Source organism: Osmerus mordax, chromosome 21 (assembly GCF_038355195.1).
Source record: "Osmerus mordax isolate fOsmMor3 chromosome 21, fOsmMor3.pri, whole genome shotgun sequence".
NCBI classification, from domain to species: Eukaryota; Metazoa; Chordata; class Actinopteri; order Osmeriformes; family Osmeridae; genus Osmerus; species Osmerus mordax.
Window position 1 is genome coordinate 9,445,977 of NC_090070.1, and position 24,450 is coordinate 9,470,426.

General features: G+C 42.7%; 2 protein-coding genes across 2 annotated transcripts; both read left to right on the forward strand.

Annotated features, from left to right (window-relative positions):
* Positions 1-8,676: 8,676 nt before the first annotated feature.
* LOC136965237 (E3 SUMO-protein ligase CBX4-like) lies at positions 8,677-14,648 on the forward strand. The gene is made up of 5 exons (XM_067259306.1): positions 8,677-8,920; positions 9,091-9,134; positions 9,724-9,789; positions 10,693-10,756; positions 11,885-14,648. The coding sequence occupies exons 1-5, from the start codon at positions 8,852-8,854 to the stop codon at positions 13,289-13,291; spliced, it is 1,650 nt and encodes a 549-aa protein (XP_067115407.1). The 5' UTR covers positions 8,677-8,851; the 3' UTR covers positions 13,292-14,648.
* A 5,678-nt stretch (positions 14,649-20,326) lies between these two features.
* On the forward strand, positions 20,327-23,643 carry cbx8b (chromobox homolog 8b). Its single transcript, XM_067259352.1, has 5 exons — positions 20,327-20,454; positions 20,560-20,603; positions 20,920-20,985; positions 21,131-21,197; positions 22,100-23,643. The coding sequence occupies exons 1-5, from the start codon at positions 20,386-20,388 to the stop codon at positions 22,937-22,939; spliced, it is 1,086 nt and encodes a 361-aa protein (XP_067115453.1). The 5' UTR covers positions 20,327-20,385; the 3' UTR covers positions 22,940-23,643.
* The last annotated feature ends 807 nt before the right edge of the window (positions 23,644-24,450 follow it).

The window sequence follows — 24,450 nt, forward strand, 5'->3', positions numbered from 1 at the left end:
AAAATTAAAATTCAATCAAAATAGGCAAATTTTCTCCCCCACAGGACACACAGGAGTGGCGCGCGCAGCGGCGCAAGGTACTCCAATCAATGGCCTTGTTCCCTCAACACAGACCGGGAGCTCACCATTTGCATGACAGAAGAGGGGTTCACTGACACACTCACACGCGCTCACAAAAAACGTGGACACTTTATCCCTCTCTCTATATCTCCTCTCTCCCTGTTACACACATACTAAACGACACAGATGCACATGCAAACACAAGCACACAGGAATATAGACCCGCATGTTATCACACACACACTCACATGTACTTAGAATTCAAAGAAACACACAGATACACACCATATACAGATATTATTCTCACAAATGCACACCCACATATACGCACGCACGCACACACACATGCGTGCGCGCACACACACACACACACGTAGTTAAAGAGAACCAGAAGTTCCAGGAAAGGAGGCGTATCATATGTGCCTATAAGTTTCCATTGTGCGGTGCATTAATCCAACATATAGCACGTCTGATGTGGTCTGGTTCCTATCTGCAGTGGGGAGAATAATGGATTTGGAGCGGTGTGCTGCGGTGTGTGTGTGTGTGGTGGTGTGTGTGTGGTGTGTGTGTGCGTATGCTTGTATGTTTGTGTTTTCACATCTCTGCCAACTCACTCACATTCATGTCTGTTTGCTTATGTGTGCTCTGTGTAACAGCGTGGATTTGTACGCATGATGTGTGCTGTCACACACACAGACACACACTTTCTATCACACACACACATACACACACACATGCTGTGTTCACACACCAAGTGAAGGGCAGACTAAGTGTTCTTCTTCTTCTTCTCCTCTCCCACTCCACCAGGCTGCGGCAGCCAAGTGCTCAATATGCTATCGACTGGCTCACCGTGGCAACCTGCAGAATTCCGCTGCCTCCCCACACAAGCCTGGCAGCCTGTCTGTCGACCCCCCCCCTCCTCCTCCCTCTCCCTCTCTCTCTCCCTCTTTCCCATCCCCCACTCCAGCTCCCGGGGAAGCAGTGACGTGGGGGCTCCCTGCTCGGTAAAGAGGGCTGAGAGAGAGGAAGAGAGAGAGAACGAGAGAGAGAGAGAGAGAGAGAGAGAGAGAGAGAGAGAGAGAGAGAGAGAGAGAATGAGAGAGAGAATGAGAGAGAGAATGAGAGAGAGAGAGAGAGAGAGAGAGAGAGAGAGAGAGAGAGAGAGGGGAAGAAAACGAGAGAGAGACAGAGAGACAGAGAGAACGAAAGAGAGAGAGAGAGAGAATGAGAGAGAGAATGAGAGAGAATGAGAGAGAGAGAGAGAGAGAGAGAGAGAGAGAGAGAGAGAGAGAGAGAGAGAGAGAGAGAGAGAGAGAGAGGAAGAAGAGAGAGGGAGCCTCCCCAACGCAGCCTCAGTGACAATGACGCTTGCAGAGCCATTTCAGAGCAATGAGCCAGAAAACACAGTCCCCTTACCACCATTCATCCTCCTCAGCTCTGCGCTCTCACCAGTCTAAAGCACCGCCACAACATTCACCAGAGAACAACACGGCAGACATGAAACATGTCATCACATCACCATCATTTTCTCTCTCTTTTTCATTTATTTTTACGGCTTCGTAGAGCAAAACTAATAGATGTGTATTTTTATGTGTTCAGTAGGTAGGATGCCATCCATAGTTCTTCAACTTTAGGTTTATTTTTCTTTTAAGTTTTTGCTTCATTGAGATCCAAGCTATTCATTTTGAAATTACCATTTGATATTGCAATGTAATATCGCTTAAAGATATCTAAAACATTGAATCTGAAACATTGAATAAATTATTTGATATCATATATCATTTTCAAAGAGGGACAGCTTGTAATTTACTCAACTGAATATTCAATATTGTTTCCAGCTGTTTCTAGCTAGATGGCTAGCTTCCCCTATTTTGCTCCCCCCCGTTCACAATAAAGTAATATCATTTCATTTTGTAATCAGCCTCAGGTCATTCCTCTTGGCATCTCGGGTGAGATTTCCCTGGGAAAATGGAAGCAGTGTGTGGCTAAGCTGGTAGCTAATCACAGTGTTGGATGAACACCCTTCCCAGGCATGCCGGCCCAGGCCCTCTGCACAGCACAGCCTAGCTGAGGTGATGATACTGGCCTAATCATCTCCCACAGAGCTCTGTTGGGATGGCCACAGGCCTTTCTTAACATTTACACACTCACACGTACACACCCCAACTCTCACACACACACACACACACACATATGCAAATGCGTAGTTTCCATCCCAACACACACACTCACCCATACATAAATACACATACGCGTACATACATGCACACACAAGCATAGCCAGGAGGAGGCCTGGGGGGGCAAGGCCCCCTCGTTTACATGTTCAGCCCCCCTCCATTTCTGATTGCTTGCAATAAAAAAATCAGGAATTAGTAGTAGTCGTAATAATATGTAATAGTACATCAAAATGCATCCTAATTTTAATATGGGACATACATTCTGGCTATGCCCCTGGCACACACGCCAATACATAATGTCAACTTCAACACACACATACAGTACAAACCCACTAATGTACACAGATCTACACAACAACATGCATTTACAAAACACACCAATACAAAGACTCCCAAAAATGACACTCACACACATACGGATTCACACACAACAGACACTCATACGTACACATCGAACACGTTACATATGTTTGACGTACACGCACATCATGTGTGGCCCACACAGTCAGACCCCCCATCCCCCCATCCTGTCTCTCTGTCACGAAGACGCATCCACCCGGAGACAGCCGGCCTTGAGGGCGTCGAGGATCTCCGGGAAAGTCTCGTCAGTCTAGGCTCCAGGATGGAGTGTCAGTGCTCCGCTGAAGCACCGACATCCAGCTGTTTAACTGCCGCTTCCGACAGAGAAACAGTCCATTCCGCCGCACAAACCGGGTATTACTGGTATACGTTATTTTATATATCGTCTGCTCACTTCTTGGGGGCAAACTGCTTCTGGGTTTTCGAGCTATGAGGCTGACAGCTGGCGAGGCAGGTTATGGAATTTACCGACTTGACTTCCGTGAGAGATTTTGAGGTTAATACCACACAGGGATAAATCACCTTAAGGGGTTATGTGGCTTGTCCGTCATCGAGGCTGTTCTTGCCCAGATGGATGGAGCTCGTTTTTTTTGTTGTTGTTGATTTACCAGCTCTCAAACCGAAGAATCCATCCCCTCATCTCTCCCACCATCTCTCCCCTCCTGACCCAACCCCACTGTCCCTCTCTTGTCTGGTGTGTTCACCTGTCTAATCTAACCGTTAGCCTGCTCCGGCTGCTTGCCTGGGACCATCCGTGCAGGCTGGCCAGCCTCTCCACCCCCAGTCTGGCCTCTCCATCACCCTTCTCTCTGGGTCTCGTCCAGACTCCCACCGCCGTCACACATGCCGTCTAGCATCCTCTCTGCCGGGGGGGGGTGATTAGACTGGTTAACATTGGCAGGAGATGGAGATGCCCTCCCAAACAAAGACCGCCGAGTCGCGCCATTATGGAGAACCGCCACGCCTGCCAACCAACCGGAACTACATCTCCCAGGAGTCAATGGGTGAAAAATAGTGGACGGGCCAATCGGAGTGGAGGGGGGGAAGGGGAGGTTGTATTGTCTTTTTTTTTATATAACAAACGGTTGTCACTGAGGCCCATTTCGTGTGTTTGTACTTGTGTCAGTGGAAGCATCTGGTACCATTCAAATGCCACAAAGGGCATGAGTGTCATAAAGTGGGTGGTGAATTCAATATTCAGATTGATTAACTCGGATTATCTTTTGAGGCAACAAAAAAAAATGAGAGAGAGAGAGTGCGTCAGAGCCAGCACAAGTGGAGGGAGAGGAGGAGGATCAGAAAATAAACATTGATGTTTCACTGAGTCACCGGGCCCCACCGTCATTGTTCAGTAACCATGAGTGTTACCTGCCTTTGACGTCTCGCTCACGCACACATCCAACCAATCACGCAGACTTCTCCCAGAGAGACCGTTGAGTCATCGTGATGGCAGAGGAGGGCATTTTGGGATCTCTCTCTCCTACTCTCTCTCTCCTCTCTCTTTCTCTCTCTCTCTCTCTCTCTATCTCTCTCACGTGCGTGCACCGACATAAAGGTCTTGCATCGTGACTGCTGGAAAGGTAGTTGATGTTATCAAACAGGAAACCGCCTTCCTTTGAGAGAAGCCACCATGAGTCACACCTGATCATTCCCTTTAGTACTCTTTTATAGTTTCGAATATCCTCATACTCCCAACTTGATTTACACGTTTCTCTTCTCTTTATTGTTTTGTGTGGTGATGACTTGTGTGTTGTGTTGTCTGAATACCTTGACTTGGTTAAACCACTGACAATTTGAAGAGAAATGTTTGATATTACTTTCTTTCAGGACAATATTTATCTAACCACTCTCAAGCAAAAGCTGATTTGTTGTATGTCGTTTTCCTACTTTACGGCCAAGCCTTGTTCTTTTTTTCTAATCTTCCTGATCACATTTCTCCAGAGACCTAGACCTGGGCCCTAGTCACCTTTATAAATCCTACTTATACCTAATTAACTAGTTTAATTGGCTATAATTTACTTGTCCTCACCCAGCACACCAGGTATGACTGTATATTTAGGTGTGCCTGTCTGAATAGCATTCATGTTATCCATTAGTCATTGTTATCTTACTGTCGAGCATATTGTGACATGTTCCTCATTTTTTGTGTCCCATGCATTCTGTTCCATTAACTATCATGGAAATGGTTCCTCCTTCCTTTTGAAAGACTGTCTTGTGGGTCACTTGATCTTTTCTGTCATTTGATCTTTCCATTTGTCTTTTTCTGACGTAAGCCAAGTGACATTGCTTCCCCTCTGTGCAAATGTCACCTTGCTCAGATGTCCCTGCTGACATAAAGGCTCAATGTTGTCACCTTGACGCATTGTTAGGTCCACTGGCTCCTTCTCTCTGCTCTCAATACTCTACATTCCCACCAGACTAGCCTGCATCGTACAGGCAAAAATGGTCCTTCTTCAAAATCCTTGAGCCTAAGTGCACCTGCCTCCCCATCTGTGCCCCCCACCTCCCAAACAGTATTCAGGGGGGGGGGGGGGGGGGGGGGGTCATAATTACCATCACTGACCATTCATGTCTTTTCTCTGTCCTGTCGCTTAGCATAATTCACCTTCTCTCACGCTCATAGCCCTCTCCCTGGAGACATAATGGACTGGCCATTATTTTTCAAAAGCCCATGCTAAGTCATTGACCTTACCATATCTTCAAACATTTCCATTGTAAATTTGTATCTTTACCCAGTATACAAGTTGTTGACTTTTTGAGAAAAATGCTATATCGCTTCAGGTTTTCTATTACAGTGTAACAGTTGAGTTGTTGCAAAGTTTTTTTTTTACACAGATTTAGGCACCATAAAGTCCATGTATGACCTAAGGAATCATGTAAATGTTTTACATCTATTAAGTAATTCCTTACAGCAAAGGATAGCGTGTTTGTATGAATGAATAAAGGCACTTAATTTAATGGATTACTTTAGTTTGCATAAACTTTTATAAATGCTATTTCTACATTGAAAAAATCTAGAAAGATTCTTCTATAAAGAATCCCTTGATTTCTAACCTTAGCATGACAAAGAACCAAGTCTGTGCAACATCTATTCCTGTTTATTACATTTACATTTAGTCATTTAGCAGACGCTCTTATCCAGAGCGACTTACAGTAAGTACAGAGACATTCTCCCCGAGGCAAATAGGGTGAAGTGCCTTGCCCAAGGACACAATGTCAATTTTCACGGCCGGGAATCAAACTGGCAACCTTCTGATTACTAGCCCGCTTCCCTCACCGCTCAGCCACCTGACTCCCTTTAACTTTTATTTCACTCCAAAAGGAGCTCAGCATGTCGGCTTTTACAGCTAAAGGTACGTGTTCATCCCTTCTGTTTCCAAGAAGAGTCTTGCAACTGAGCTCGACGCGCTCGAGAGGATTCACTTGAAAAGGAAACTGAAGGCTATCGAGTTCAAGTCATCTCAAATAATTTAAACAGCCTGGATGTTCGTCGAAATGACCATGGCAACAGTGTCTATGAATTGACAAGCATTGCCTGGGTTTTTAAGATGGGTTTTGGTTCATTCACAACAGATTATCCAATAAAAATGAACAGTCAATGTAACCAGCTTTAGGAAACATCTATTTGCTTCTAACCAAATAAAACGAACTGAGTCCCATCAAATATGTCAATAACGTCAACTAACTTCCCAAAACACTTTTTTATGATCTTCACAGAAGGCTTTGGACCTACATAGAGTCGGTCAAAGTTTTGAATTATCCTCACTGATAGTGTTCAGAAGTCATTCGTTGTTTCATTGATAGGAATCGTCAGACCCCGTGTCTAAGTAGTTTTTCAGATCGAATATGTTTCCCCTCAATTGCAATATTGATTAGGATCGCCATTATTATTGTCATCTGTAAAATAAGAAATCTCATCTCTCCTAAATGGATAGTTTTTAGTGACACACAAGCCTTTCAATTTCCTTTCGACACTAGGTCTATGGTCTATTTTATAGTTTGGATGGATTTTTTCACAAGGTAACTTATTAGTGTGCATGCACGTGTGTCACATTCCCTCAAACCTTGGAACACGTGCCTAGCGCAAGTTGGAGACAGGTCGAAGTCAAAATTGTCGGTGAATAATGGATGGTGTTCATGTTCTCCTAGTGACAACAACATAGGTTAACCTTGTGTTGGTCTTATTGACACATTGAAAGCAAACACAGAAGGCCAATAATGTATAGAACTCAAAAGGTAAATTATCGAAAACTCATTTGTGCATCTGCGTCAGGTGTCATTGTGGTGTCATTGAACGTTGTAAACATTTCGTTAAGCCCGTTACTTGCCCGCAAAATGGTTAAGACTTGTTGTCTTTGATATCAGGGCCATGCCTCTTAATTTTAAACGTTTCATGCAAGGGGTAGTGGTGGTCTTTTGCATTAATGATACAGCTTCTCTGCGACTGAATGCTTTCCACCAAGATAGGAAAATGGCAGCAGACGTTTGCTCCTTCGAGGTCTTTCCCTCGAACCATTCAAAAAATAATTGGTGTTTTGATAGCCAGCGTGCATATGGAAGTGATTTTGAGCGCAAATACAAGAGTGTGATTCGGGTAGTCGTTAACTGGGTTCATTTGACATTTCGCTGCCGTTTTGTGCTTATTGCCTTATAAGGAAAGGCAGTCGTGCTTGTCTGCAATAGGCTGAGGATTGCCGCCTGCATGAACTGTGCTCCTTTAACCCTTCGACTGCTGAATTTTATTAAGAAACGCCTAACGTCTAACGACGCGTTTACCTTTTATATAGCTAACGCGATAAAACGAATTAAACACACATTTTGCATGTGGAAACGCGGTTGCCTATGACTTCAATGAATTAAAATGTCCTATATATTTGAATATTTTAAGCTACATAGCCTTGTATGGCCGTGTGCGTGTGTGTGTGCGTGTGTGTGTGTGCGCGCGAGTGCGTATATGTATATGTGCACCCGCGTACCTGCTTCAGTGCAAGTGTGCTCGAAAATTATAAGCATATCCAACCTTTCCATGTTTTCAAACCTATCCATATTTTGACATAAGACATCAGCGGCATTGGACATCGTGCTGTTCGATGCGCACAGGCAACACATCTATCTGGGCGGTATATTATATTAGCCAGAGGTATGCATCTCTTGCCAAGTGGTAAGATGGACGGCTGGTACCCGTCAGAATTTGGATGGCGGAATATAAACGCGCTGGAAGAAATGCCAACGGGTTTTAAAAACAACTGACGACGTGACCTACATATCCGTCACACAACCGCGGGCCACTGGTGAGATGTGAAGATCCACATAAAGCCCTGTGCAGCTCTTAACCATAACTCCATATATGCCTTTGTAAGAGAACATTTCAGAGAACGTAGAATTGGTCCTGAAAATGAGTACAACACGATGGTGTATGGGCTAGAAGTGCAACGACCATGAATGAAATAGTTGTTTATGGAGATGATTCCCTTTCAAGTTATATTGAAATGCATTTGCGCTAACATCTCAATGAACGATTCCCAATAACAGACGAGTGATGATCATTCAATTTTAAGATGAAATTGGAGGTGCATGACTGATTGGTTGTCAACCATAGCGGCCAAAGTAATACTTCACTCTGGTCATTCTATTAGATGCCATTTCATTATCACACCATATGTCGACTTATGGAAGAGAAATTGCGACTCATACTACAGCATAAAATGAAGCATTGGACTACAGCTCGTATAATTTCCCTGCAAAGCTAATTGAGTGCGATCTAATTGATCAAATAAAGAATACCGACAACAATGGTCAAATTTGATATAGCTTGGACAAATGACCTGACAGTTAGTGAATGGATCAAACATTAGACCTGGACTTAGTTCTAAAATAACCCACAAATACACTTAATTCTTCTGTATAGCCACGTAGGCTATTATATACTGTATTATTTTTCATAGCACCCTCTTGCAGTTCAATTTCGCCTCTACACAGCCTTGGACAGAGGCACGACACTGTCCCAGCCCCCAAACCGCCTCCTTCTTTGACGTCACATCAATGCATGAACTGTTTTCTGCAGCTCCTTCTCGTGTGCAAACCGTATCGCGCTCCTGCTGCCAACGAATTCTCAGCAAAGAGGGAAAGAGAGGGAAGGACGGAGTGGAGGGAACTCTCGCATATATAATTCTAGGGTTGAAAAACAATATAAAACAGTAGAGTGACTGTCGCTACAGCCTTTGAGTAAGAAGCGTTTTTGCTATAAAGCGAAAATGGAGCTACCCGCCGCGGGAGAGCACGTCTTTGCGGTGGAGAGCATCGAGAAGAAACGGAGCAGAAAGGTTTGAGACCACTTCAAATTGTTTTTGTCAAATGTCCACATTAGCGGCACTTGTCCCTTGTTTCTACGTTGTACTATGCGCATTTATTGGATTTTAATGTTGTACCTCTATTATCTATAATATATATTATGCCCAAATCGTGGAATCAACATATGCTCTCTCATTCGCAGGGAAGGATTGAATACCTTGTCAAGTGGCGAGGATGGTCTCCAAAGTAAGTTAGCTTTCAAAATGTGAAACCACAAGCATGTATCGAGTGTGTGTCTGTATATGTGTGTGTGTGTGTGTGTGTGTATGAAAGAGAGAGAGAGTAAAACTGAATAATGAGAGTGTGTGTAGAGTAGCCATCAATGTGTGCGTTGTAGGAGTGCGCGTGCGTGTTTGCGCGCGCTAGGGGTGAATGTTTGCTTCGATCGATGTAGCTTAAAATGCCATCACTTATGTATGAGATAATTACTGCCGCATTTTCTTCCCATGTTTACGTGTAGCGTGCACATATATATAGTTTTAATAAGTAAAACTCGAAAAACTATTCCTTTCTATTTTGAAGGCCTGGGCTGTTGCCTTTGTCGTGCGTAAACTCTTATTTACCTTATTACGCATAGGTCATTAAGGACTTAATTAAAGACTACTTAGTATGGACTTGGCGAGCTAGAAGTTGCCTAGCTACACTGCACAGAGGAAACACAACCTATACTACTAAACACCGCACATGACAGCCACGTCTGATGTTTAATAAAATCTCTTTCTCGCTCTCTCTCTCCATCTCTCTCGCTCTCTCTCGCTCTCTCCTGGATGTGTAGATACAACACGTGGGAACCGGAGGAAAATATTCTAGACCCGCGCCTTCTCGACGCTTTCCAAAACAGGTGAGCTCGACTCACACACTTGACTTAACGGGCAGACCCAGTCAAGAGGGAGGAGGGAAACGGTCTAGCCTACTGGAAATCTACGGTTAACCGATGCCTTGCTTTCAGGCTACAATTGCTGCATCTTTTTTTGTTAACAATATACACCTGCCTTTTTTTTGTACTCGGACACCAGTTTAAATCTGAGCTAAATCAATGTACGTGCGTCGAGAACGATGCCATATAGCTACCAGCCTTGTCTCAACCTCCAGACATGTTCTTGAAGATGCACGCGTGCCTTTTGAACTTGTCATTTCTGTAACTGCATAGGCTACCGTTAGCCGGTAATGACTACATCTCCCGTAGAGGGGTAAGCGCCTCCAACACGACGTGAACCCACACACCATTTAAGAACGTGCTGTGCCTGGCAGACCTGACTTTGCGTCTCACCTCACCCGTGTTTGTGCGCCATCTTTTTAAGGGGCAGGTCACACATTATAGAGAAAGCGTTGAAGGGGGCTTGGTGTCTGTTTTCGCCATTATCTCTAAACGGGGGAGATTTTATTGAAGCTAATTGCGTGTCTCTCAAGGGAGCCAAATCCGCTGAATACCAGACTATGAAAATATACTGACTGGTCACTGTAATTAGATGTGCAAGAGGGGGAGGACATTTGACATCACTGCTGCCTGTGGTATTAAGTTACTGCCTCTGAGAATGACATGTATAACATAGGCCACTTAAAGCTGTAGTCAGCAATAATATTCAGCCTGTAATGGCAACAGCCCCATTCTTGTCTCACCTGGGAATACCAAAGTAAGATTACTCACACCAGGGACACACATCACAAGATTATGACTGTAAGGGGAATTTCAGTGTTGTCACAATGTAAACAACCCTTTTGTTTCCTTGGATCTCTTTTGTAGGGAAAGAGAGCAGTTGATGGGATATCGCAAAAGAGGGCCCAAACCCAAGCACCTCCTGCTGCAGGTGAGCACGGCCACAGCACAACACACAACTACATCACACAAGATGCATCCCTATAGATTTATCTCGTGCATACCATTATGTCTCTCCTCAAGAGCAATCCTATTCCCATGTGTTGAATTCATGTTTATATTTTCATTTTTGAGTCCACTTTTGTCTTCTATCATCTCAGCGGGACGCCGTTAATGAAATGTATGATTTCATAATGCATTTGTTAGGTGAGAGTTCAATTTTCAAAGCTGATTTTTCTCAATGTTTGGGTCTCATGGGTAAATGCAAATCTGCAGCACAGGACTAGGAGTACTCCTTATAGCATGCGCATTCCTTTGTCTTTACTAGTAGCGTATCACAAAGATATTTATTTTTAAATAAATAACATTTAAATGTTACTCTAGTTTTACCACGATTTAGAGTATAACTATAGAACGTGATTGTAAAAACAACGCACATAATAATCGTAATATTAACCTGCAAGCCGAATCTATGGGGCCAGCTTGCATAAGTCATTGTGTACCACATTCCAACCACTGAAGAACTGAGACTGAGGACCTATGAATAGTGCATCGAGGCATCAATCAGAAACCCAAAGGGAGGAGGAACCCCTCAGAGCAGTGTTTGTTCCCCTCAGGAGGGAGTTGTTGGTTACACACATGATAAAGTCAAGTTGTGGAGGCACAAAGCAGCCAGTGACATTCCATTGAACTGAGGCCACGGGCACACGCTGGAGACGCCATCAGATGTCTCGGCTGTGTGGCGGGGAGGGTAGCTGAAAGAGACGGGTGTTCCGGGAAACGTGTGAAGCCGCTCACAAATACGATGGATTTGTTTTTCAAAAACGTGAGCGTTCTGTCTAACAGGCCTCAGTTGAGTTGGCAGCCCTGGCATCAAGGCCATCGCTATGCCAACTTAATTACACTTGTTAAAGTCATCTTGTTAATGATCACATGCTGTTTGTAACGTTATACGTTTGACTGTTTGAAACAAGTGTCTTGTGCTGTGACGGTGAAGATGTTTACAGGCCAAAACCCATCAATAAGCACAAACACAGTCTACACCTATGAGCCAGTAAAATGTCTCTCATAGTCAACGGTTACGTTTTTATTTAACATTTGCTTTGTTATTGTTGCACAGCTCCCTTCGTTCGCCCGGAGATCCAGTGTCCTCTCAGACCTCCAGGAGACGTCTTTGGAGGAGGAGGACAACCGCCAGAAGGCCGAGCCCTTCCAGACGCTCCGCTCCCAGAGTCAGCAGTACCAGCTCAACAGCAAGAAGCACCACCAGTACCAGCCCCTCTGCAAGGAGAGGGAAGCAGAGCAGCAGGCCAACGGCAAGAAGAAGTTCTACTACCAGCTCAACAGCAAGAAGCATCACCATTACCAACCCGATCCCAAGATGTATGACGGCCAGTACCCTCCCAAACCCAGGGAGGTCAAAGTTCCAGAGGTCCTCAACCGGGGCTGGAACCTGCCCCCAGCTTTACAGCAGAAGTGGGTCCGCGACAAGGACTCCGGCTGCCTGAGCAAAGTGAAGGATATAACCATGGAGCTGAAGAAACTTCCGGCAGACCTCAACGGCAGCAGGGAGGAGACGGAGCCGAGCCAAGTCGCTGTCCAGGTTCCCGTCCCGGAGGACGTTCCGCCGCCGGCGACGACACCCAACAGCGTTAGCAGCAAGCTGAAGATTGTCAAGAACAAAAATAAAAACGGGCGGATAGTCATTGTCATGAGCAAGTACATGGAGAACGGAACGCAGGCGGCTCGGATTAAAAACGGGGACATGGAGACAAACGGAGACCAGGCTCAGCAGGAAGCCGAAGCTCAGGACCATCTTATGGAAAACCACCTGCAGAAAATGAGGCTTGTGAGGAAACTGGGTCTCACGAACGGATTTGCAAAAGACAACAAGGAGAAATTACACGATCCGTCTCACTCTGGATCTAACGGACATTGTCCTGTTGAGAAGGACGACTTATCCAAAATGGACTGTACTGTGATGCAACAGGATGGGGTCACAGGTCTAGGGGGGATTTCAGAGGATCAGTCCCTGCCCCTGACCATGAAGTCTAATCTGGCTTCTTTGCCTTTGAATAAGGGAGCCGTCTCCATGACGGAGCCTAGGAGGACTCAGGCTCTCAAACGTCCCCTTTCAGACCCAGAGGCGGGTTATGAAGACCGGAGCGCTGTTAAAAGGTGTTTCAGCTCAAGGAGTATCAGTTCCCCATGTGCCACTGTGTCCTCTCCTCCTCAAAGCAACAATGTGGACCAAAATGGCCACCAGAGCCAAAATGGCCACCGGGAATATGACATAATGGACCAAGAGGAGCCCATAGACCTCAGCTTTGTAAGGACCAAAGTGGTCCCCACAGAGACACAGTCTTCTCCTCCTGGGGAGGAGAAGGCAGAGCAGCCATTGGCTTTGCCCGCACAACAGAAGGAGGAGCCTTTTCCATCCTTCAAGCCTTTCCTAGGGAATATAGTCATTACAGATATCACCACAAACTGTCTCACAGTGACTTTTAAGGAGTATGTCACAGCATAATGAACTAAGTGGCCCAGAAGGGTACCCAAAACAACCTTGTCAATAATATGTACAAATTAACCTTAAAACATGAGTATTTTCTGATTTTTTTTTATTGTACAAAGGAAGAGCCCTTGTGTATTTGCTTCCAGTTGGAGTTCTGAAGTACTGGGTTTCTTTACCCTTCTCTTATATTCTGGTACATTCTGAGGTTTTGTCATATCTTTTTTGTTTCAAGCTGTTTTGGATTTCGTTTATAGCTAATTTAGATGCTGTCATATGGTATCAGGAGCGCAGTGAAAAGCACTTACTATGTAAACTGTAATTTGCTTTTTTCAGTCTTTGTCTCATAAAGGTTTAAATATGTATGTTCAGCTTTTTTTGTTCTACAAAAGAAATCTAAATAGATTTTTTTGTAAGTTACGCCTGCTGTGTGTGAGTGTGAGCGTGTATGTTGAAAATGGTGAATGGTTGATTCTAAGAGACATGTTGCTTGGACGCCTCATGCCATCTAGAGAGCCAAATAAACAGGACTCCCAGTCAGACTGCAGTGAAGACTAGTGACATTTGTGGACCTTAGAGTTGATGTGTACTTTGCACTGTCACAAGGTGCAAGGAGGGAATGGCTCCTGAGAAACTAACCAGATGTGTACATCCACTATTATGATTACTTATCTCGGTTATCAAATGTCTCAGACCTCTTGTTAAGTTCAGACTGACAGTGAACTGATGTTCCTTTGGTTAGACTATAAAACAAAGCTATTTAGTAATTTATCCAATTAATTTGATTGTTTTCCACTGTTTTTGTAAACAATGTGGGTTGCTTGTGAGATGCTAATTTCCCAAGGGGTAGTTGAATGTGTAATATAATACATGTGAGCCTACTAACAATCAGATATGTCCCTGAAGACCCCTATTGTCGAAAGTGGTAGTTCAATAGATCAGTCTCTATCAGAATGTAAACAAAGGATCATTTAAATCAACTGTATACTTTAAACAGGATAGTTATTAACATTCAGGTAGTAAATTCAAGGGATCGTTCATGTTATCATTCTATTTTTCATTATTGGAAGTTGGGCGTTAAGTCAAAGGCTATGCTGTATTTGAAACAGACTTGAACACTGAAATCTTACCTGACTGTTTCAAGACAACTGTATTGTTCGAAATTGTTGCCTACTCCTGCAAGTGCATTGTATCATGTTTGCATAAGAAACGCCCCCCCCCCCCCCCCCTCCAAGGTTCTTTGGTGTAGCCTGTTTGTTAGAAATCTGTGGATCCCCGCTCTTGGTTTTTGAGAAATGCTTTGCAACTGCTTGAAAACGGAAAAGGCAGATATTCGGAAAGGTCATCGATGATGTGTTTTGCAATAATAAAAATGGATCGCAAATTAGACTCGCAGTCTCTTCTAACGTTCGTATTTGCTTTGCTGAACTGATATTTCAACACTAGGCCATACACATGACATTCTTATACAAGGGGGTTGTAATAGTGAAGCAGCACAACTAACCTCGCTTCCTTACTATAATTAAGCGCAAGTTCAGAAGACCAGAACATTTCAGAGCAGACAACTGCACGTAATGTTTTGCCTTGTTCTATGTAGACCTATATGAGAGACACCTCCAACTAGTTTAAAGGTGATTTCTCGCGATAAATCGAGACGGGTGTGTGACAAGCTAGCCATCAACATTTTTCATGGTTAGTCTATTTATGGATGTATACACTGTGGCCAGTAAAAGCAGAATGTAGATCTGCTCAATATTTGCTCTTCATTGATTTGGTTGTGTCCATGCTTGAAATCAACAACGTGCTCAGTTTGACATTCTGACCAATGATCAATATGCTGATCAATAGACTGGGTCTTACTTATCAGGGGTTTTCCTGTCACCGTGGCCTGTTGGAGCGACACATTCAAAAGTTGACCTTCACTAGCTGACCGTATCTCTTATACCTAGTGCTTATTTTCACCATTTGGTGACAGTGACTATAGACGCCGTACCATTACAGCTCTAAAGATTAAAGATTCGGGTTAGCAAGGTCATGGAAAACATGTAGGCTGAGTCAAGACATTTTAGAAAATGTGATTTTGAGGTTTAGTAAAAGCAGTGGAAGTGGTTTGGGGGAGTTACATACAATTCTAGGAAAAGTATGGATATTTGTAACAGAATATTATGCAGGCCTTAGGCGCTAACCCTATTTGGAGGCTAGCTGCATATGTCAACACCATATTGTATGCTAATGTCTACAGTGTAGGCATACCTGCCTTGATAGATTTTGAAACTTTTAACGTCATAAGAAATTAGTTTAAAGTGATGGAAAAGCCATGGAAATCCCACTGGTCTATGGCGTAGGGATAATGATTGGTAAATGATTAACAGATTGTTTTCACAGTGGCATACATGATCTGTGCAGCTGCTCATAAACATGTTAGTCAAAGCAACAGGTGTAATCAATTTATGACAGCGTTTGTAAACATGCTGGTTTAGGTTCACTGGCGTTAAGAGCTTCTTAACGAAACTGGGAAACCCGGCCCTTAACATTATCAGTAGCCTAAACACAGAGCTCTCTACTTCTTTATCTGTTGAGGAGAGAGAGAGAGAGAGAGAGAGAGAGAGAGAGAGAGAGAGAGAGAGAGAGAGAGAGAGAGAGAGAGAGAGAGAGAGAGTGAGAGTAAGAAAAAGAAAGCGAGAGAATTCAAATAATACAATTCTCTCTTCCTTTTGCTAAATCTAAGGCTGTATATCTAGGTGTACAGGCTGTAATAATAAAGATTTGTTTCGATTAGGATAAAATGCTGAAAATTGTAAAAGAAACATCAATATTTGACATTTTGACAGCTTTAGTTAAGACAAAAAGTTAGTTGTCATAACATAAATAGATAGGCTATGCTCCTTATATATTGTCATAGCCGGTTTGGCAAATTACATGGAGAACAGCTAAATTATCGTTCACAAAGACGGACTGACAATGGCCGGGTTTCCCAGATTCGTTAAGAAGCTCTTAACGCTAAGAGCTTCTTAGGAGCGTTCTAAGAGCGTTCTAGAGCGTTCTTAAGAAGCTCTTAGCGTTAAGAGCTTCTTAACGAATTTGGGAAACCCGGCCAATGCTTATTGGCGTTGAATAGCAAAAGTTGCCCCCATCTACGGATTGCGAAACTGCGTGCTTTTTTCGTCACAAAAAAAGCTACGTTGGACCACACCACATTCCGACCGCTCTAACCTCGCACTACCATTTCCAGAATAGAGCCCGCGAATAAAAGTGCTTTCGATAGCCTGACGTTTATAGCCTACGCAAGGACGAGAGAGAAAATGGCTGTCTCCTTCAGACTATCCGGTTTATTTTCTATCGTGGTTCCATGCACAAATCCATTTCACGCAGCGAAAACCGCTGCAGCCTTCTGTTAAACCTAATATAGTGATAATGTCTGGAAAGCATCCTTAACGGCATGTCCACGTTGAAAGAATGTTTCGCCTGTCAAAGACAGATTTACGACGTGTTTGGACAACTGTGGCAGACACTGTTTTATTTTTAGTTTTTTTTAGGTTTGATTATCAGATCACAATAGGCAAAAAAGACAAACTTATAACAAAATAAAAAATAGCCTAGTCAACCTATCTGCATAATTTTCAAAGTTTCAAAAGTGTTAAAGACTTAGGCTGTTTGAAAAACTATTGAAATGTGAATTTATGACGTAAGACACCATCAATTACCCTACCCAAGAAGGGCTTCTCCCTCGCGCATTTGGCCTAGACATTGATGAGCAGGCTTGATTGTTCTACAATTTGCCTTTGTATTATATCCCCCCGACTCTGAACCAAGCATAACATTATTGATCTCAAGTTTGTTACAAAATCAGATAATCTTTCCTCAGCAGTGAATATCTCCTTCCACCTGCACCTTAATTCCTCAACGATTCATCAACCCGAGGAGTCAAGAAGTTGATTGGTATACAGACTGTAATTAAGCTTTAACTGAAATACAAAAGATAGGTAGGCTACCCCATCGGTTTCAAATGCTGACATTGGTTAGCGGGGTACAATCGATATCAAACAGCGTATAGGCTATCGATGTAGTAGCCTCAATTACATCATTATAAGGAACATACTACATGCGCTCACTCGCCCATTTGCTTTATAAAGAAATACGCTTTCTTGTCTTACACCCGTCAATGACGTCTCATCCTTTGCAGAATGTTAGTTTCGCTTGTGAGCACTGGGTACTGGCTGTTGCCCAGATACCAGCTAACCAATAATCTTTTAACAGGTCGACCGCACCACTGCAGCACTGCAGTTGCGCGAAACCAATAGCTCTCAACAGCATTAAGCACACCTTCAAACCTTCCTTCTGTTCAGTGATGCACACATGCGAGTTTGTCTGGGGAAAATACACTACACGATATTAAACCCAAATCCACAGACTTATGCAAGAATAAAAAATAATAATAGGCTAAGCATCAAAATCCTGTTTTGCATGTTGTTTTTCTGCAAGCCTCCGTTATACGGTAATCTGACAGTAATTTGGCTTGATAGCCTATTTGGCTATAAAACATTAGGCTAAATGCATTTATTGGCGTATTGACACTCCTTTGTTTTAGTCTCTGTGGCATCGCCTCGTTTATCATCAATAGCCCTTTATAATTGACATTATTGCAATTATTGCAACTATTCGCATGATGTGCTAGCATTCTCTCGTTAAATTATGACATTGAATGGATTGGATCCAGGTAGTCGTTAAAAAAAGTCCTTGTTCATACATCTTCTACAATAGACTATCATGCATTTGAGATCAGTGTAGGCCTATTTCTAATTGGGGCCAAATACCTTTAAATGAACTCGGACTGATGTACCACGTGATTTGAAAAGGCTGAGACCTAAATAATTACAATGGATATGAGCATGAATCACATCGAAATAATATTACATAGCTTATGTGCAAAGGGATTCTTCTCATAGTTGGGAGTCTTACAGATAGTCCTTTAAGACTCCAAACTCCATGTGCAAACGTATGTGCTCAGTCCAGCCTATAGGCTATTTTTCGGAGTTATATATTAGGATCTGTGGGTTGCAGAGGCCGATTGAATTTGCAGCTGATAAAGCAAATAAGCCGTGTAGCCTAAATATCCACGTCCTCATTTAGCGATAGGCCTTCAACAAATGAATCGCAAACAACGTTGTTCTATAGGCTAGGCCTTGTAATCCTAATCAACAAAATGTTTACATTATCAGCAGGCTACAAATCGCACATAATCCATAGAGAAAGTGTGAGTTGCCTAAGAATTGGGACTTGCAAAAGGCCTACTTGTCAAACGGTATTTATTAATGCACCTCAGATTTTAAATAGCCTAATTGAACTAGTAGCCTATGCGTTAGGATCTAACCATGATCTATTGTTTTGGGAAGGCCTTCATAAAGCAATAATGTTAAGATTATGATTGCATTCTTAAATAATGTAATCGACTTTGAATTTTGATCAGCTTTGTGGATGTAAATGACATGAAAATGCTATCATAGGCTACTTAATTTTGAAAGAACCATATTGAGTCGGAAATTAGCAAATGGATCCTTTTTGGTATTTTCATCCTCTGATCGCAAAAGGAAGGATTGGAATAAAATAGGCCATCAAATTGTAGGCTAGGTTATAGCATATAGCCTATTGAGGCTTGTATTAATGTTTTACAATAATTATAGAATAATAATACAATTTTGTTTTTGATAATGACAGAAAGGCAGTCTTAATACCAATGCAAGGCTATTCGGCTACTAGAGTTGATTGCCTACTAGGCATGTAGCCTAATGCTTGATTAAAATGATGGCTACTATTATCCTCGTTATTGGGCCCTGTTTATAGGCTATGCCACAATTTTTGTTATTTAAAGTTGTAGCCCATCTATTGCTACAACAAGCACGGTGCATACTGCATAGGCTAGGTTACAGGTCATATCTAGATAGTTAGATTTGTTAGTTAGGCCTCTATTTTTCAAGGCAATATTTGTATAGCCTACTGGTCTTGGCTTTTTGCACATGTTTGCTTGGTTTAAGAGACGGGCGTGTTTTAATGTCTTGACCAGCACAAGCGTGAATTTTAGCAGTTTTATAACGCATTGAAAGATTTTTTTGACGCTTGTAATTATTTTCTTGCTGTTGAGTAGGGATTTTTTTCAGTTTTATCATGTAGTTTGAGGCTAGATTTTTTTTACGTGTTTTGATAGCCTATTCTTTGCTTGCTGTGGAGTAGGCTGCCGTAACAAGTTCACCGTTTATCGGACAGACTAAAATAGTCTAAAAAAGGAAAAAAATTGGCAGTTTAATAATAGGCTAACTCAACCTCTATTCAGCTCCATTTGCAGGTCCAACGTAGCCTGTAAAAAGAATACCCTTAACCAGTTAAATCAATAAGCCAGGACAAATAACACCAGGACAACTCATGTTAGGTCCTAAATAAATTCAATAAGATGTGACCAATAGGTCCTAAGCATGAGACACGTTTTCCCTTAAAATGCTAGGCTACCGATCTGTCCCATAAAAGGTTTTGTAATAGCTTTTACCTAATGAATTTGGTTGTCATTTAATTACTGTAAATGTATACTTTTTTATTGGATTGTACTATTTTCAGATGTCGCTTTAAGCAGAAAATCTATTTTTCCAAATGTGTGTTGGAATTCATTCTCCCTTGTAAAATGCTGTCTTGATGTTATTTCTAATGCGCAACTTTTCCTTCACACATAGGTCATTAGATACAATATTTTCATCAAATACACTTTATATCGTCTATAGTCTTTGGTTTTGCTTTCATATTTGGCGACACATGTGTTTTTGAAGATCTCAGAATATGCGGGTAATTGATCCACCGCGCCAAAGCCACCATTTTCCCCTCAAGAATTTTCTGAAGTGGACGCTCCTCCCTCTCGCTTAGCAACCCAGAGCACGTAGCAACGGCCCAACCAATAGATGTTGTGTAAATGGTTCCACCGACCGCGGTATCTTGGCAACGCATAAAAAAATGTGATGACGTCGTCTGTGCAAGATTATTATGGTCTGTCTGGAATTCACTCCGCGAGAGTGAGGAGAAAAATATCTTCCAGCTAACGTTCACCGAGCTAACGGAAGATTGAAGTAAACATGGAGCTGTCTGCTGTTGGAGAGAGGGTATTTGCTGCCGAATCTATCATCAAACGACGAATTAGGCGGGTATGTGCAACACCAGTGTCCATTTTGTCATGCAATTCGCACCAACACAGCTGTTGTTGCCTTGCTTACTCAAATGTACTCTTATCTATTTCTGATGGCACGCAGGGTCGAATGGAATACCTCGTGAAATGGAAGGGCTGGTCACCGAAGTAAGTTCAGCGCGAAATGATATCAAAACGAGCTAGCCGGTAGAGTTGCATTTGAAGCTGTCGTTGCCTAGCTGTCGATATGAGATTTGCCTCTTTGCTTGGCTCGTCCATAAATGTCCCAGCGCTTGCATGGCATGCTGATCTAACGTTGTTGGTTAGCCAGGGCTGCTAGCTGTATTAGCCCGGTAACAGGCAGCTCGCAAATGGAAAACTCAGACGCACGCTGGCTAGAAATGTTGGCTAGCTTGCATGGCAGTCTTCTTGCCTTTTTAACCTATTGACAGTCGGCGCTTTTTAATGGTATCTGTCTCCATAGGTATAGCACTTGGGAACCGGAGGAGAACATCTTGGACTCCCGCCTCTTCGTCGCTTTTGAGGAGAGGTAAGTGACTTGCAGTGGGCCTTTTTGTAAATTCACAGGCTTGATGCAGGAAAACAGCGTGCGACGTAACGTTAGAAGACAAAATGCATTCAAACCTTCTCGTGCGCTTCCTCTAAATGCGTGTTTGTGCCCTGTACTATTTCAGGGAGCGAGAGAGAGAATTGTTCGGTCCCAAAAAGAGAGGACCTAAACCGAAGACCTTCTTGCTTAAGGTAGGCCTAAACTTGCCACATGCAATGCTTAGTATTTTGAAGTGGGTCTATGCCTCATAAACATGCCTCCCACCCATCTGTCACGCTCGCCCGTTCTTTCTGGACTAAATCATACAATTGTTTTTGAGTGTTTGATCATACGAAATAGACAGGGTCTACTCGTTAGCAGAGGTATTGTCAATCAGTGGTTTTGTTTGTTTATTGCATGCTATACTGCGTGTGTATTTTCAATGTAGAGACTGATGGTCAAATGTCCGCTGTTTTTGAAAGGAAGTTAATTTTCTCTGAACGATATGTCAGGAAATGATCAATACACATGTAAGAATGTTTTATATTAGAAATACTAACAGTAACCTATTAGGCCTACCGAAAGTAACCTTTTGTATTCAAAATTACTTTTATGTAATGTATTTAGGCAACCCCTTAATATTAATAAAAAGCAATAACGCATTAATATTGCAACGAAGTGGATTTAGCGATTGTCAGATTTTTAAAACGAAATGTTACATTAAGGAGCTGTCATTAAGGAACGCACCCGGCCCTTTGAGGAGGGCGAACCGTGAAATTGCTTAATGACCTGCAGTTTATCTTGAGTTCTCTTGAATTTCTCCTTGCAGCTGTTGTAAACAGTTCTACATTGACAGTGGTGTTCTCTATATAATAACCTCAATCGTATTAGGACTATATCTGTTTTGGCATTAATTGCTACATTCATCTATTGTTATCACAGCAGTCCTTATCATGCCTTTATTTAAATATAAACATGTCTGTAACTAGATAATCCATTATAGCTGTCAGGCTAACAGTGTCATAACCAGTTTCAGAATGACTGACATTGAATCTTTATTAGGGTCTTGGTCATTCAAAGGGTTACATTTCAGACCCCCTCTGTCCCTTGTCAGGCGCAGGCTAAAGCTAAGGCCAAATCGTACGAGTTCCGAAGCGAAGCTGTCCGAGGGATGCGTGTCACCTACCCGAGCCCAGAGCCAGTCGTCACCCCCAGGGCCCGGGAGGGACTGAGGACCGTGGTGCCCACCATCTTCCCTCCCAGCACTGTCAACAGGGGGGAGAGCGTCCGGGTTCGACCGCCAGAACTGGTTCGTGAGCACCGGCCCCCCGTTCTCCAGAGAACCGGCCCGGACGGCCTCGTCTACGTTCCGAAGAAGAGAGGGCCTAAACCCAAGCTTCGTTTCAAGGAAGCCCCCACTGTTCCGTCTACCTTTGACCATCAAAAGAGGAAGGGAGAGGAGGAGGGGAGCTACACCCCCCACAATTTGGCTAGGCTGGGTCTTTCCAGGGGAGACGAGAGGGGCTCTGAGATGCGGATGATTAAATTAGCCCACAGACACTCGGAGGACCTGAGCTACTCCCGCAAGATCCGATCGGTCCCCAGCAGAAGCACACACCAGCACTATGGCCAAGGGAGGGGCGTGCACTCACACAGAACAGGCTCAGCGTTGCAAGGATGCAGGACTAAGGAGTTCTACCTGTCTCCTCCTCACTTCAAGCACCTGTCCAAAACGGCTCAGTACCACCCCAGCGAGGTCCCCTCCAGGGAAGTGCCCTTTCTTGACGACAAAACTCCTCTGGCCCAAGCCGTCGGTGAACAAGACAGCGATTCGTGGAGGCCCAGTTTAAGCAACGTGGAGAAGGTTTTAGTCACGGACGTGACAACCAACTTTTTGACAGTGACCATTAAAGAGAGCAGCACCGATCAAGGGTTTTTCAAAAGCAAAAGATGATTTTGTAAACTTTACCAACTGTTCTTAACAAGCATAAGTGTCATTTATAACAATTTGTATGTAATGTATAAAAAGAAATTACATTATATAATGTACATATTTATGTATATATGAAATAGTTGGACATATATTTAATGTGATGACCAAATTAAATTCCATGAAGTCCATGAAGTTATTCAATACTGTGTCTAGAAGAGTTGCCGGCCTAATTTGCTGCAATGTCCTTTGTACAGAGTTAGGCTTATGTCTGCTTTAGCCTAAGTGTTTAACTGTAACAAATGTCAAACATAATCTTTTATTTTTGTCAAACTAACAAATGTTTAGGGTAGAATCTAAGCATTGTACATGGGTTTAACAAATTAGGCTACATAAAACAATTCCACCAGGGCATCAATTTGAATAATTACTGCAATGAATAGACCACTCATTTTATGACTTTTGAGATGCAGCCAGATCATTAACATGAATTGGAAATGTAATAATGCACTTTTAATTTGTTTTTCAGAAGAAAGTCATATGATATGGTTGTTGTCAATTTGTGTTGCTAGCTACGCAATAGGGAAACGCACCTTTATGATGTTAATCATGCTGGTTTTACCCAAGAATGTATCACCTTTTACTATAAGTTTAGGCCTTTTCGACATTCTGTAACTGAATAATCACAACTGTCCGTATATGATTTTAAGTAAATGGATGCGCATTCACCGGTTTCAGCTTGTTTATTTAGTGTTTCCAGTTCTTGGATGTGGATAGATGACACGGCTTGTTTATCCATGTGTTTAAGGAGACCTAAAGTCGAGTTCCAACTGGCCTCAATACAAATAAAATGTGACTAAAACAATGATGATGGTAATTTCACTGTTATGATGTCGATGGTCGAATAATTATGGAAATCATAGTTATTGAAGCATATAAGCCCTAATTGACGCCTGGAGGCCTTAGCGCCCGTGAAGCCATGTTCAATTAATTAAAGACGACATTTGTGAAATAGCATTGACCGGTCTCAAATTTCAAGGATTAGGCTGATGTTGAAGATGCAGAAATGAAATCGGAAGCCTCTGTATTTGATAGAAAATATGTAGCGAAGAATAAATGCGCCACGGCTGTAATTGTCTTAGGTTAAAGTGCCGGCGTCTTTTGTCGTTATAGTTTTTCAATTTAGCTTTGGCGTCGGCTAACTTTCCAAAAATGAAAAGTGAAATGTAAATCCAGTTTATAGTTCACAAACCCGAAATTATTCTTACATTTTTATTTCAATTTTACATTCTTTTATCGGTTGTTCAATAGGGCTATGTTGTAAATTAAGTAGCCTATATTACATGATATAGGGCCTAGATTTAACGGGTAAGTCTTCATGGACAAGGTACATATTTTTTCCGCACAGGCTATTGTGCAGATTTAGGTCATTCAGTGGATCAAGACGGTTACATCGCGCTTTGTCGTTGCCACAGTCGGATGTGTTGAAACAGCCCTGTAAACAACTGTTAACCCGTCAACAAAGTAAAAAGAAA